Source organism: Myxocyprinus asiaticus, chromosome 24, assembly GCF_019703515.2.
Source record: "Myxocyprinus asiaticus isolate MX2 ecotype Aquarium Trade chromosome 24, UBuf_Myxa_2, whole genome shotgun sequence".
Taxonomy (NCBI): domain Eukaryota; kingdom Metazoa; phylum Chordata; class Actinopteri; order Cypriniformes; family Catostomidae; genus Myxocyprinus; species Myxocyprinus asiaticus.
Genome location: NC_059367.1, coordinates 8,642,355 through 8,656,179, shown reverse-complemented (window position 1 = coordinate 8,656,179; position 13,825 = coordinate 8,642,355). Strand labels below are relative to the sequence as shown.

Sequence of the window (13,825 nt, the reverse complement as noted above, 5' to 3'; positions counted from 1 at the left end):
CCGCTGTGCCAAACTCCGATAGGAGTGGTGAAAAAGAATGTCTCAGCTTTCTAATGTTATAATTATTATGTTTCTATAAACTCTAAAGATTGTGTAAAGAGAGCGCTATATGCAGCGCATCCATTTGAAATAGCTGATTAGTCAACACATTAAAAAGCTTCAAAACAACATTTATTGTTTGAATTTGGTGATAACATTTACAAGCTGAAAATAAAAATAAGATAAAACAGTCAAAAAAGTTTTTTTGGTCTAAAATCACATTTCTACGTAAACAGCCCATTGCGACTTCAGACTCAACATGAAAAATCCAAGTAAATTCATTAAACATCGTACTTTTTAGAATTTAAGACAACTGTGGGGTTATCCTAACTTCAAGATGTTATTTATGACGATTTTTAGGATTTTATTTTTTTTAGAGAATTTTAATGCTTACATTTTTTCTTAAGAAAATAGATAAGAACTTTCTTAAGAAGTTTTTTCAGGAATACAAAATTGTAATGGGGTAAGGTGGGCAAGGAGGAGGCAGGAACCGGCTAAACAGTCAACATAATGATAAAATTCAGTGATAAAACTCAACATAAAACAAACACAGACACACATGCAACGTGGCCGCGTGCACCTCTCTCTCGAACTGGCGCCTCCGGCTCGTCTTTATCCCCCTCCCGGCTGATTAGCCCGATACAGGGCTGGCCATGTGTCCTCACGGCCCGGCCTGGCCCTACCTTCCTCCTCATCACGCTCCTCCATCGCCCGACTCAGGCAGGGGAAACCCCCAGCATGATGCACTCCCCTCCGTTCCTGGAGGGGATGTTGCCCTTCCGGCCATGCCTGGCAGCAGGTCTTCCCCGCCTTTAGGAGCCCTGGGGGAGACAAGGGGAGAGACAAGGAAGCGAGGAGAAGCGACAGAGAGAGAGAGAGATAGAGGAGAGAGAAACTTGTCCGCTTGTCCGCCAGCTCCCGGACACGCTGTCGCCCGATCCTCAACCACTCCTCCCCTTCTTCGGCAGACGGCAGCAGTTCTTCTGGCTCTCGGCGGCCGGTAGCGACCCCTCCGTACCCAGGCAGACAGCCGCAGCTGCTCCCCTGGCGGATAACAGCGGCCAGAACTCCACGACAGCACATCCCTCCTCCTTCCCGGGCTTCACCACAAATGTAACAGGGTAAGGTGGGCAAGGAGGTGGCGGGAACCGTCTAAACAGTCAAAGTAAATTTAAATGATAAAACTCAACATAAAACAAACATAAATAAACACAGTCACACATGCAACGCAGCCACGTGTGTCTCTCTCTCTCTCTCTTGAACTGGCGCCTCCGGCTCATCTTTATCCCCCTCCCGGCTGATTAGCCCTCCTCCTCATCACATAAATATTCTTAACTTTTTTCTTTAGTTAGAAATTAAGAAGAAAATGGTAGTTAAGAAAAAATGTCTTCTTAAGAACGTTGTGTGAATCCGGCTCCTGGACCTAAATGCTATATAAACAAATCATTTTGTAATATCATACGTACTGTAGTTGAGGAACTATATGCAAAATGTGGTTCTTGTAAATATAGTGGGAGTTTAGATGTCTGGGCTAAAGTGCTGAAAAACTTTTTTAAATATATAATGCACATATAAAATTTTTTGTCATGTTTCTTACAGATGTCTGATATCCGACTCGAGCCCGTCGGGACTTTATATAGACATGCATTTGGTTGCGTTGCATCATAAACAGTGTTTTTTTAGGCCATTGTGTTGCGCTAAATGTAGTTTGAAACTCAGAAATGCGCTCCATCCATCTGTGTTTGAACGCAAGAACGTGTTCTTATTTTGTGCTGTCGCTAGTGTCATGCAAGCCTGAGTGTGGGGTTTTTTTTGTGTCTGTACAGCTGTGCGTTGTCTATACTGCTGGATTTAGTGTTTTACAGAAGTTCAGGTTGCAAAGAGGGCTTCATGTGTCTGTTTCGCATGATTCAAGTTTCAGCTGCTTGATAAACAGTAAACCAATGTTCAACTTAATGGCCATTAGGCTTGGGATCGATGCCGTTTTCACGTATCAATAATTGGAAGATTTTCCCGATGATTATCGATATACAGTATATCGGAATTTTTTCCGATTTAAATAGGGCTCCACATTGCACAATAGTCTTTGTCTTTTCAAATATATTTGTCAACACAATTTTGGTAAAGTGTGAGCGGCAGGGTTAATTAAAGTGGGTCACACACCAAACGCATCTGACAGACGACATGACGCGTCCTAAAATTCAAAACAATTATTTTAAATGAAGGTATGTACGCACACACAGCGGGCTCGCTGTCTCCAGAGGCTGTTCAAAATTCTGCATCGTCACGGAGCGCAACTCGCATAGTTTTCCATTAAATTCGACCCAAATCATTACCAAAAGACATAGATTATTTACTCTAGCCATCAGTGGATGACATACAGTGTACTGCATATGCATCTTTCATGTAGTCTACACAGTGTATTTTCAGTTACATGTATGTCTTTTTGTGGTTTGACAGCTTGAATGAAACCTGTTCAAAGCTACATACAGAGAAATTGCATAATAAACTTTGCCATTTCTAATCATTCAGTTTGCACAGTTACACCAGTTTCATACTCTAACCTTTAATCTTTAAAACTCTTAACTCATCAACGTCACTGTGTTCATTCGTGAAGAAGTACAAAAACCTTTGGAACTTTGGACTGTCATCAGCTCATAATGTGTGTGTGATATGCTGTACCAGTTTCAGTAAATGTTATATCACCCACTTGTGGACTCCCAAAGCTATTACATCAGACTACAGTGAATTGAAAGCACACAAATTCGGCTGATGTTAATATATCAATGCCTCAAAAACGTATTGATAAATTAAAGTGCCGATCAATAATTGATATATCAATATTTTATGACATCCCTAATGGCCATGCAGACCTCTAGGTTATTACTCTTCAGAAACTTTAATGATTTGAAATAAAACACAAATACCAAAATATTTTTTTCCCCAGGTGGTCATTAAACAATCTGCCACTATCTGTGTGTTCACATGAGAGCAATTACAAGTGACATATTTTCTTGATGAAACTGCACCTAATTCCTGCTGTTAATTAATGTGCAGAGAACATCCTGGCTGCTCACACAATCTCATTTCTGCTGACTCCACTGATGTCAGCACATAGCAGCAAAACATGTGATTTTATATAGTAGTGGCATGACAACACGTCACTGCTGACTGCTGCCCCAGAGCCCAAGATGTTTTCCGGGGAAAATGGAATGAACTTTACATAAAGAATTTTAAAAACAGGAAGAGTATTCAAATTAAACAGACTGTTCACATTTGTTCACCTGTATATTACAGGATTATCAGTGATGTTTGTATAAATTCTGATGGTTTGAAAAAGCCATGCCTGAAAGTTTTAAATCATTTTAAAAGCTTGAAATGTTAAGGTCATAGTTTAAAAAATCTAGACAGACAGACAGATTGATTGATTGGTTGATTCATTGATTGATTTTTGTCAAGCCAACATATCTCTGCACAATCTCTGCTCTTTTGTTTTGAAGTGGTCAATTAAAAACCAAAAGGCTTAGATTAGCTTTATCTTAATAATGATCTTTACTTAGAGTCTTCCACCATGGAAATATCTTGTCAAACCAGTTTTTGAAGATGACTGCTGCCTACAATGTTTATACATCTCAAGCCTAAGGGATTTTGTAAATAGGGACATTTTTCAAACACCTTCTCAGAGCAAATTAAAATGTTAAAAGACATTCAATCCTCTTTGTCACAACATTTGACAATTAACTAAGAAGTAAACCTTTGACCTAATGGCTCCATGTAAGAGAAAAAACAATTCTCTTTATATCTGTCCCTTTGAGTGACCAAACAAGGGCTATTACCTTCCGCTGTGGCCTTCGTCAGGTATTACCATGACCTAGATGAGGGCTGTTTTAGAGGCTTTTAGGCATTCCTGACGGGATGCAAAACAAGTATGTTTTGTGTGTCCCTATTCCAATAATATGCATTTGAATATGGAGGGAACGAGTGGAACAAGAGCGCCATGCAAAACTGAAATTATTTTCACCTATTATTGGTTCACTGCTGTAGCTTTAAGTTGCTTGTCTGGGCTTGTTCCATATAACACCATAAGGTAACTCAGAGTTACCTTATGGCGTTATATGGAACGCATCCTGGAAAACCTGGAATTTCGCAATGCAATTTTCCAGTCATGGAAAAGTCATGCAAAATGAAAAAAAAAAAAAAAAAAAAAATCCTAAATGTCCTGGAAAATAATTATTTGTCCTGGAAAATATTTTAGTACAATAAAACTGTTTGACTGTGTCACTAACAAGGTTTTTGTTACATGTAAAAAAACATGGTAATGATCGGGATTTGGGATAGGTATCAAATACACAAATTCGTATCGCTTTGTCACTGCTGGTGGCTGCGCGTTGTGAAGCTACATCAACGGTTGATTGTTATGAACGAAGCCCTGTCAGGTACATTCTCTGCACATCTGCTGTCATCTCTGCTTTGCCCTGATGAAATAGTTTAAGTAAGTATTGATAAAGTGCAAAATATGATTTTTTCGTTCCAGCGTTGCTGTTGTGTTAACAACAAAAACATTTGAGTTGTAAACTTTAGACGATGATGAAGGTCAAAACGCTGATTAAAAAAAAAAAAAAAGGAATTCACACCCAATGTCTTATGCAGCTTTTACACATGTAAAATGAATTAATTTTCAGTAATTCAATGATCGGAGTATGCTTATACCGCTGTTACCACATTTCCCCGATATGGAAGATGCGGACAGAATCACTGAACCCAGTCATAAAAATAGCATTAGCTATTGTCATGGAATGTGACATAATTGGAACGAAAACGAATGTTTGAGTGCATAATTAATCAAGTTAAAATCGCAATATGTCCTAGTGTGATTATAAAAGCGCAAAAGGGTGATATTTAATTAAATACATAAATAATCTGCATGTGCTGCGTGCTTCAAAATGAATGTTTGAAGCCGGCCGCTTAAACACTGACAGCACAGACCCTTACAAAAAAATCTAAACTAGCTGCAAATTTGCCACTCGTTATTTTCACATGCAAATGAGCTTTTGAATTGCCGCAAATGTTTGCCAGAAGTTTGCAGCTCTTCGCCAGTAGTAGTAAACCTCCGGCAAACCTTTGGCAACAATGGACAACTCGCTGCAAGTTTGCCGCAAATCTCATTTGCATGTGAATATTGTCAGTGGCGAATTTGCAGCAAGTTGGCGGCAAATTTGCCATGAACTCTCGATTTTCATAAGGGGAGTCATGAGCATCACGCACGGTCGGTGTGTGTGTAGTAGATGCAGGGCTGTACAGTGTGACAATTTTGCTCACATTTGTGATTTAAAAAATTACAATGTGCGAATAGAAATCTTAACCCATTGGCACGTGTGCGACAAGTTTTATCTCTTGGAAAATCCACAAATGATGCCTTTTAACAGTGTTGCAACAAAGAACATGTCAAATAAGTCTGATGTCTACTTTGCTATTGCGAAATCTCAAAAGCTTGAATTTCAGCACATGGCCATGGATGCATTTTCAGAGTCAAGGTAATGTTTCCTTTGTGCTTTGTGCATTTTAATTAATTAAAATAACTATATTTCCAATAATAAAATTTAATTAAACTGTCGAATACAGAATTCAGAAAAGATAACCATCCAGTAACCACAATATAATTTACATCATGACCACTCATGTGTTTTTGCATAAATATTACACCCGATAGGTACATAAAATGTCCTGGAAATGTCCTGGAAAATTGTGCAGTGAAAAGTTTGGGAACCCTGTAACTATGTATAGGCCTGTCATGTTACGTACTGTAGGCCTAATAGTATTCAGATTATTTAACGCATTAATTTAGTTTAATTATAAAAACAAAACATGTCCCCTGACTTATACATAAATACCATAATAAAAAATACTCCTTCCATCTTCCATCTGATTCATGTGTAAATGGATCAACAATTAAAAAATAGTGCAGATGAAATCTAGAACACGTTCTTTGTGAATAGAACACGGCTATGTTCAATGATAATAAACGATATATTGACTTTGCCATCAGCAAATCATGTAATAAATTCAATTGAAAGCTTAGGCCTTTTTTCAGTTTAATTACATGATATGCTGTTGATGATTCTAATAAATGATTCAAACATACACTAACACCCAGAGTACACTTTGTACTCTGACAAATCACATAAAAGTGCATTCGTAATTTGGAATATTGTTGTGCTTGTTTCCTTTTGGAGCATTATGGGTATTTTTAGCCAGTAATCACCGCAGAGGATTTTTGTCTGGTGACCTATTAATAAATGCTGATACTCTGTTCAATGTGGGTAGTACTTCACCACTCATAAACAGCTTTTCCTCTGACTCATTTTTGGAAGTACTGTGCAGACTTTCCCATGCTGCTATCTCAGAGCATATTTTAACCTTTTCACCTCACTGTTATTTAATTAAGTTTTTTTGTTATTATTATTATTATTTGCACTTTAATGCTTGACATCAGGTTTGATTCGTGACTCCCATGGATTAAATCTGAAATATGTGTGTAAAGTGCCAGTCAGTCTGGCACTTTCATTACAACAATCATATTGTGCATGAGATTCACAGTGTCAGTTATAGATTTTCTGCTGATGTAAGATGTTTTGTATGTGGTTCAGGTGCTGGAGAGTTTTAAGATCATGGATTACAGTCTGCTGCTGGGAGTCCATGTGTTGGACGAACGTCACAGAGGAGACGACGTCAGTGTTGTAGACGGCAGGAGAACGGTAGCACAGAGAGTTCTTTACTCCACTGCCATGGAGTCTATTCAGGGAGATGGCAAAGCAGCTGAGGCCTTGACAACGGACGACACGTGAGTATTACGAGTATTTTAGCTGTTCATATATATTCATACAAATACATCAATACAAAAATATGTATTATTTAAATTCATATATAATAGTATTTGTCATACTGCCTTTAATTTATGCTGATTTAAGTCCTGTAGCACAACTGGTAGAGCATTGCGCTAGCAACAGAAAGATCATGGGTTCGATTCCTGGGGAACACACAAACTGATAAAATGTATAGAATGAATACCCTGTAAGTCGCCTTGGATAAAAGCGTCTACTAAATGTTAAATAAAACACATTTTGAAATCCCAGTTATGAGAATCTAATAAAAATTACCATTAAGAAGTCAAAACATCTCAAAAAGTAATTGTTTATTATTTTCATTATTTTGGGGGGGGGGGGGGACATGTTAAAGAGATAGTTAGCCCAAATGTGTATGTAATGTGTATGACTTTCTTTTTTATGCTGAACACAAACAAAGATTTTTATCTCATCTCTGTTGGTCCATACAGTGAAAGTGAATGGTGGCCAGAACTTATAAGCTCAAAAAGCATATAAAGGCATCAAAAGTAATCCATACGACAGTGGTTAAATCCATATCTTCAGAAGTAATATGATAGGTGTGGGTGAGAAACAAATCAATATTTAAGACCTTTTTTACCATAAATTCTCCTCCCTGCCCAGTAGGTGACGATATGCACAAACAATGCGAATGGCCAAAAACTAAAAAGGAGAAAGTGAAAGTTGATATTTATGTAAAAAAAGGACTGCTTCTCACCCATACCAATCATATTGCTTATGAAGACATGGATTAAACCACTGGAGTCTTATGGATTACTTTTTTTTCTGCCTTTATATGCTTTTTGGACCTTCAAAGTTCTGGCCACCATTCACTTGCATTGTATGGATCTACAGAGCTGAGATATTATTCTAAAAATCTTTGTTTGTGTCCTGCAGAAGAAAGAATTTTTATTCTTGGGTGAACTAAACCTTTAACATAATATGCAAATATTTCTTTTTCTTCAGAATGGGCGGCATTCCTGCAAGAACACACAGGGATGAGAAACTACTTATTTTTCTTGGCATAATCGACATTTTACAATCTTACAGGTAAGACTGGCAAAAATCTGAAAATCATGTTACATGTCAGGTGACTTCATTTTAGCTCTTTATACAGTCTTTACATAAGCTCCCTTATCCCTAACAATATTTCTTATTTCACTTCAAGATTCATGAAGAAGTTAGAACACTCGTGGAAGGCACTCGTCTATGATGGTGTAAGTCTATTTGGCTCATATCTGTGCTTATGAATAGGCTATTCATACCACTTGGTAATTAAAGATGTTTCCCTGTTTAATTGTATGCTCTCATATTCTCTTTCTTCCAGGATACAGTGTCTGTGCACAGACCAGGTTTCTATGCAAACAGATTTCTCAAGTTCATGAGCACCCGAGTATTTCGGAAGATTCAGCGTAAGTCAACAAGATACGTTCGTTCTGTTTGCATGACATGGCTATGTTTTTAGATTGAGTGTAATCTTGCCCTGTATGCTATCTTTGGGTCAATAGTTCTGCATTGGAAATGCTGGCATTCACAAATACCATTTAGAATTAAGAATTAGAACCCAAATGTAAGAGAAGTTTTGCTTTCTTTCACTAGAAAAGTAAAGTTTGTCAAGAAAAACTTTGAATGTTGACTAACAAACTCTGGTTTGAAGTTTGAAAGAAAAAAAAATGTTAAAATCCTTGAAAGCCATATGCAGCTTGAAGCGGGCTTTAAAGATTGCAGTTTGAGGGTTACAGTATGTACGAAAATGTTGCTAAGGTGTTCTGGGTGTTTGCTAGGTGGTTCTGACTGGTTACTAGGCCATGGATGGATGGAGAGAGAGAGAGAGTATGGATGGATGGATGGATGGAGAGAGAGTATGGATGGATGGATGGATGGATGGAAAGTTTGAAAGCCTTATGGAGTTTTTTTGAAGCGGGCTTTAAAGATTGCAGTTTGAGGGTTATGTACTAAGCTGTTGCTAAGGTGTTCTGGGTGTTTGCTAGGTGGTCTGACTAGTTACTAGGCCATGGATGGATGGATGGATGGAGAGAGAGAGAGAGAGTATGGATGGATGGGTGGATGGATGGATGGATAGAGAGAGGATGGATGGATGAATGGATGGATAGAGAGAGGACGGATGGATAGATAGATAGATGGGTGGGTGGCTGGGTGGATGGATAGATGGATAGATGGATGGGTGTCTGGGTGGACGGTTGGATGGTTGGATAGTGAGAGAGTATGGATGGATGGATAGATAAAGAGAGGATAGATAGATAGATAGATGGGTGCGTGGCTGGGTGGATGGATTGATGGATTGATGGATGGATAGAGAGACAGAGTATGGATGGATTGATAAAGAGAGGATGGATGGATTGATGGATAAAGAGAGGATAGATAGATAGATAGATGGGTGGGTGGGTGTCTGGGTGGACGGATGGACGGATGGATGGACGGATGAATGGATGGATAGATAGATAAAGAGAGGATGGATGGATGGGTGGGTGGGTGGATGGATGGATGACCAATACACTCGTCATCAACGTTCATTGTTTTCCCACTCTCATTTCATTCGCAACATTATTTTGAAACAGAATTACATCAGTATTTCTTTCTTTTATATTTCTTGTTTCTGTAATATTTTTTTTATTTTTGAAACAACAAGAAGTATGAAACTGTAATGCATCATTTTAATCTCATTCGTATCAACTATATCAATATATAGCAGAATTCTGATTAATTTTTATGCCTTCTAATGATGTTAGACTGAGGGCAGAGGTTTCATTTCATGGTCTAATTGGCTGCTGCCAGGTAACAGTTATTATATTTTTAGTAAATGAAGACAACTTAATTAACTTTTGTTCCCTTCTTTTTCTGCTCTCCAAAACTGTTGCTTCACACCTCCAGCAAATCGTTTCTCCCCAAGCAAAAGGGCACGGAATTCCATATCTGCGCTGAAGTTCTCCTCTCAGGAGGTGCTTTCCACACAGAAGGAGGAGAAGGGCGATGAGAGGGTGGACAGACTTGCAGGAGCCCGTAGTCTAGCCAGTCTAGATGGACAAGGTGGGCGGCAATGACTGTGTTGATCTATTAGGAGAAAGGTTTGAGTATGTTGAGTAAGTTTTTGCACTTTTTTTTACATTAAAGGGGTCATAGTATTACACATAAATTACACCTGTTGGGTGTTTAAAATCTTGGCCTGCACAGTCATGGTGAGGTAATAAAGCGAAAGCAGGATAGATATTATTATTCCTAAAGACCAAAATAACTAATGATAATGTCTGGAAAAGTTAGCCAACCCTTTTCCTGGTTTTGTGTAGCACCTTCTGCTTTACATATTCTTCTGAAGAATCCCAACATAAAAACATAAAAAGAAATTTCGAACAAAGTCCCTGATCATTTCAGTCTGTCTTGAACCTGTTATGTGGCACATTTCAGCGTGGATCATTTTTGAATCTGTTACAATATAATGTAGGCTTTGCAAAGAGGCTGTTATTGAAAGATGAGGCAATAAAAAAACGAACTTTATACTTTAGGACATGATAGAAAACTAGTAGCCTCTTTCATTTCACATGCAAAGGGGGTGTTTTTTCAAGGAATGTTCTGGGTCAATATAAGTTCAGCTCAGTTGACAGCATTTGTGACATAATGTTAATTACCAAAAAACAATTTCGACTCGTCCCTTGTTTATTTAAATTTTTTAAAACAAAGAAACCGCAGTTATAGTAAGGCACTTACATCGTACGTGCCTTATGTTTTGTGGTAATCAGCATTATGCCGCAAATGGTATTGATTGAGCTAACTTGCACTGAACCCCAAACATTCCTTTAAGGCTGCACTAGTACGTTTTTGTTGTGCTGACACCTAAATGTACCGATGCAGCATCATTCAAATGCAAAGGTTTTCAGTTAAAAATGCTATAAATTCACTACTCACAGTTAGCCATGATTAATATAATCCACGATTGAAAGTATCTAATAACAGAGTGGTTACTGAGATTAAACAAGCAGTATTCGGCTGGTCATGTGATCCAGAATGCAGTAAGTTCCCCCCGGAAAACCCGGAAAAACAAGCTGACATTCCAGAGAGTCATTTCTTCCTCATTCAACTTACTGCATTCTCAACCTGAACACAAACTCTACTGTTCAGAAGCTAAGGTTTGCCAGTGTCTTTCTGTTGACTTTTGTGCTTATGTATTAGTAATCATCAGTTCAGAGCTGCTGCTGATATGAATCGTAATTTTGCAAGTGTAATTGTGATGGTACAGACAGTACTGTATTTAATCGAAATCTAAAGTGTATTGTAACTCTTTCACTATACTATTCTGTTTCCATCTCATATGATCTCTTTATCATCTCCTACCACAGTGTTCTGGTCCTATAACCGTCCTGACCTGGTTCCTCAAACTCATTACCCATATGAGGCCTCTTCCTTAAACCACACCCTCTCCCCGCCCCCAGTATTCGTCTCACCCCCACACTACCTGGAGGCCAAATCAAACAAAAGGTGACACCTTTCACACACATATCACAAACATTCTGACCCTTAGCATCATTCAAACCCATAAACCTGACACAAATCTGTTACCTTCCTATTTCATCCACAGAGACACTGAACTATCCAACTCCTTGAGAAAATAGTCAAACAATGCTACATTTAAAGGAATAGTTCACTTTCTCGTCTTTCGAAACCCGAATGACTTTCATTCTTTCGTGAAACACAAAAGGAGTTATTTATAGCAGAATTATCAAGCTGCTCTAATCCATACAATGATAGTGAATGGTGACCATGGCTGTCGAGCAAGTTTTCAGCATATAACTTGCAATATTTTGGTCTATTTCTCACTGGATTCAGAACACTTGGAATATAGTGCATGAGTTGTTTGGTTTTCAATTATCATACTTTTATGGTGCTTTTTGGAGCTTGACAGCCCCTGGTCACCATCCACTTTCACTGTATGGAAATGAGCTGATTGTGGAAGAGCATTCTGCTAAACACCTGTATTTGTGTTATGCAGAAGAAAGTTGTGCAGGTTTGGACATGAGAGTGACGAGGTAACTCTTATGTTTGGGTGAGCTGTCCCTTTAATTATTTATGATAAATTTCCTGTATGATGCTACAGTTGGCGTGAGAAACTGACCAGGTGCTGTCATGCTACACTTGTCCTGTTGTTTGATTCTTTGTGTCTGGTTTTCACTGATATCCCCACCGTAGACACACACCTGTTTTAAGTGGAATTCCTGTAAAAAGACCTCATAAATATTTCACCTGCTTGCTAAGGAAGGATATAATGGTGTTAGTTTTATGACACAGAAGGGAACATTTGGTATTCCTGAGCTTAAACAATGATTGTTGAGTTACATAACATTGTCAGCTGTTATCTTTGACTTAATCAGTATGATATATTAATTAGTGGTGCTGAATGATACCTCAAATGATATGGCTTGTTGAGGAGAGGTATGCTGTTACTAAGCAATAGCAGATGATAAAATGGGTGGAAAAAAAGTGTGAGCCTTATCGAAACCCTTACAAATATCGAGAGTTCATGGCAAATTTGCCATTGATTATTTTCACATGCAAATGAGCTTTGTGGCAAATTGGTTTTTGTTGCCAAAGATTTGCTGTAGGCTCACCACTACCGGTGAAGAGCTGCAAACTTCTGCTAAACATTTGAGGCGAATCACAAGCTCATTTGCATGTGAAAATAACGAGTGGCAGATTGCGGCAAATTTGCCATGAACTGTCGGTTTTTGTAAGGGAAGGAGTTTTGCACACTCATATGTTCTTCAGAAAATCTAAGGCCACATCTTCACTAATCCATTGTCATTTGAAAACTCTGTGTTCAGTTTCCTAACGTCATCGTTTTCCAAAGTGTGCGATAATGGAGAGCTTTTGGTGGAGGAAATGCGTTCTAGTGTCGATTAGATGAACAAACATAGCAAAATGTATGCGTTTTCAAAACATATTATTGTGGACGTGGCCTAAAAATCTATTTTACAACAACAGAGTACTAATAAACTTTCTCAAGAATATTTACAGCTTGAATTAAGGCTGGGTATCCTGATTTGATTCGGTTTGATTACGATTTAGATACTATTTGATTAAATCCTGATTCATTTGGGTAGCCTATATTTCAGTTATAATGTCCATTTTGCTTACATTACATATGAAAGAAATTCTCTCTCAGCTAATGCTGTAAATTACACAGGGAACCTTGTAAACTGGTACATTACGAACATATTAATTAAAAAAATGAACAACAGGGCCCAAACGGAGCAGCTCAGTTGCTGTTTAACAGACATAATAATTAACAAAACTGACGTAAACTTTAAAAGATCGATCTTAGGATTTTATAAATCGATATCGGGATCATTTAACTGCCCAACCCTAGTTGGAACGACTTACTATGTTGTGTGAATCTAGTTAACCAATTGACAAGTGTACTGATGAGTTAAAAAACACTCTGGCATGTGATGAATTCTAGAAAATGTTTGATTATGTAAAGGACAAGCCTGTGTTAATGAATACTCTCAGTGTCTGAAATGTGTCATAGCCACAAGAAATATTACAGCTGACATGCTCTTTCTCAGTCTCTTTTTCATAAACAAATAGACAAGCCCACACATATTTCCTCAGATCACTGCAAACACACTATGCTAATTCATATTTTGAGACCATCAATTTTTGCAGTTACATTTTGAGAACTCTTAACTTGGCTTTGCGCTTTTTAATTCAATGGTGTGGTTTTCTTTGTGGATCAGAAGTGGCATTGTTTCCTGCTCAACTTTCACATTGGATGACAGCGCCATCTGTCTGTCATCCGAGCAAAGCACCATGGACATAGATCGAGATGATGATTCAGTGCTGGACGTCTACTTTGTAAGTTTGTGCATTAGTATTACAGTTAGTGGATTGGATCT

At 38.1% G+C, this 13,825-nt stretch overlaps 1 protein-coding gene across 4 annotated transcripts in view; it reads left to right on the top strand.

The window, feature by feature from the left end:
• The window catches only part of LOC127415111 (phosphatidylinositol 4-phosphate 5-kinase type-1 beta-like), a 58,336-nt gene that overhangs the window by 41,025 nt on the left and 3,486 nt on the right, over nucleotides 1-13,825 (top strand). For 2 of the 4 annotated variants that reach the window (XM_051653672.1, XM_051653671.1), the window contains exons 8-14: nucleotides 6,687-6,880; nucleotides 7,887-7,970; nucleotides 8,089-8,137; nucleotides 8,248-8,332; nucleotides 9,813-9,968; nucleotides 11,273-11,411; nucleotides 13,667-13,784. In XM_051653672.1, coding sequence (XP_051509632.1) covers nucleotides 6,687-6,880; nucleotides 7,887-7,970; nucleotides 8,089-8,137; nucleotides 8,248-8,332; nucleotides 9,813-9,968; nucleotides 11,273-11,411; nucleotides 13,667-13,784 — 825 coding nt within the window. Of the gene's footprint in view, nucleotides 1-6,686; nucleotides 6,881-7,886; nucleotides 7,971-8,088; nucleotides 8,138-8,247; nucleotides 8,333-9,812; nucleotides 9,969-11,272; nucleotides 11,412-11,511; nucleotides 13,785-13,825 lie in introns of all 4 variants that reach the window. The other 2 variants (XR_007892910.1, XR_007892909.1) reach the window with 2 other exon arrangements.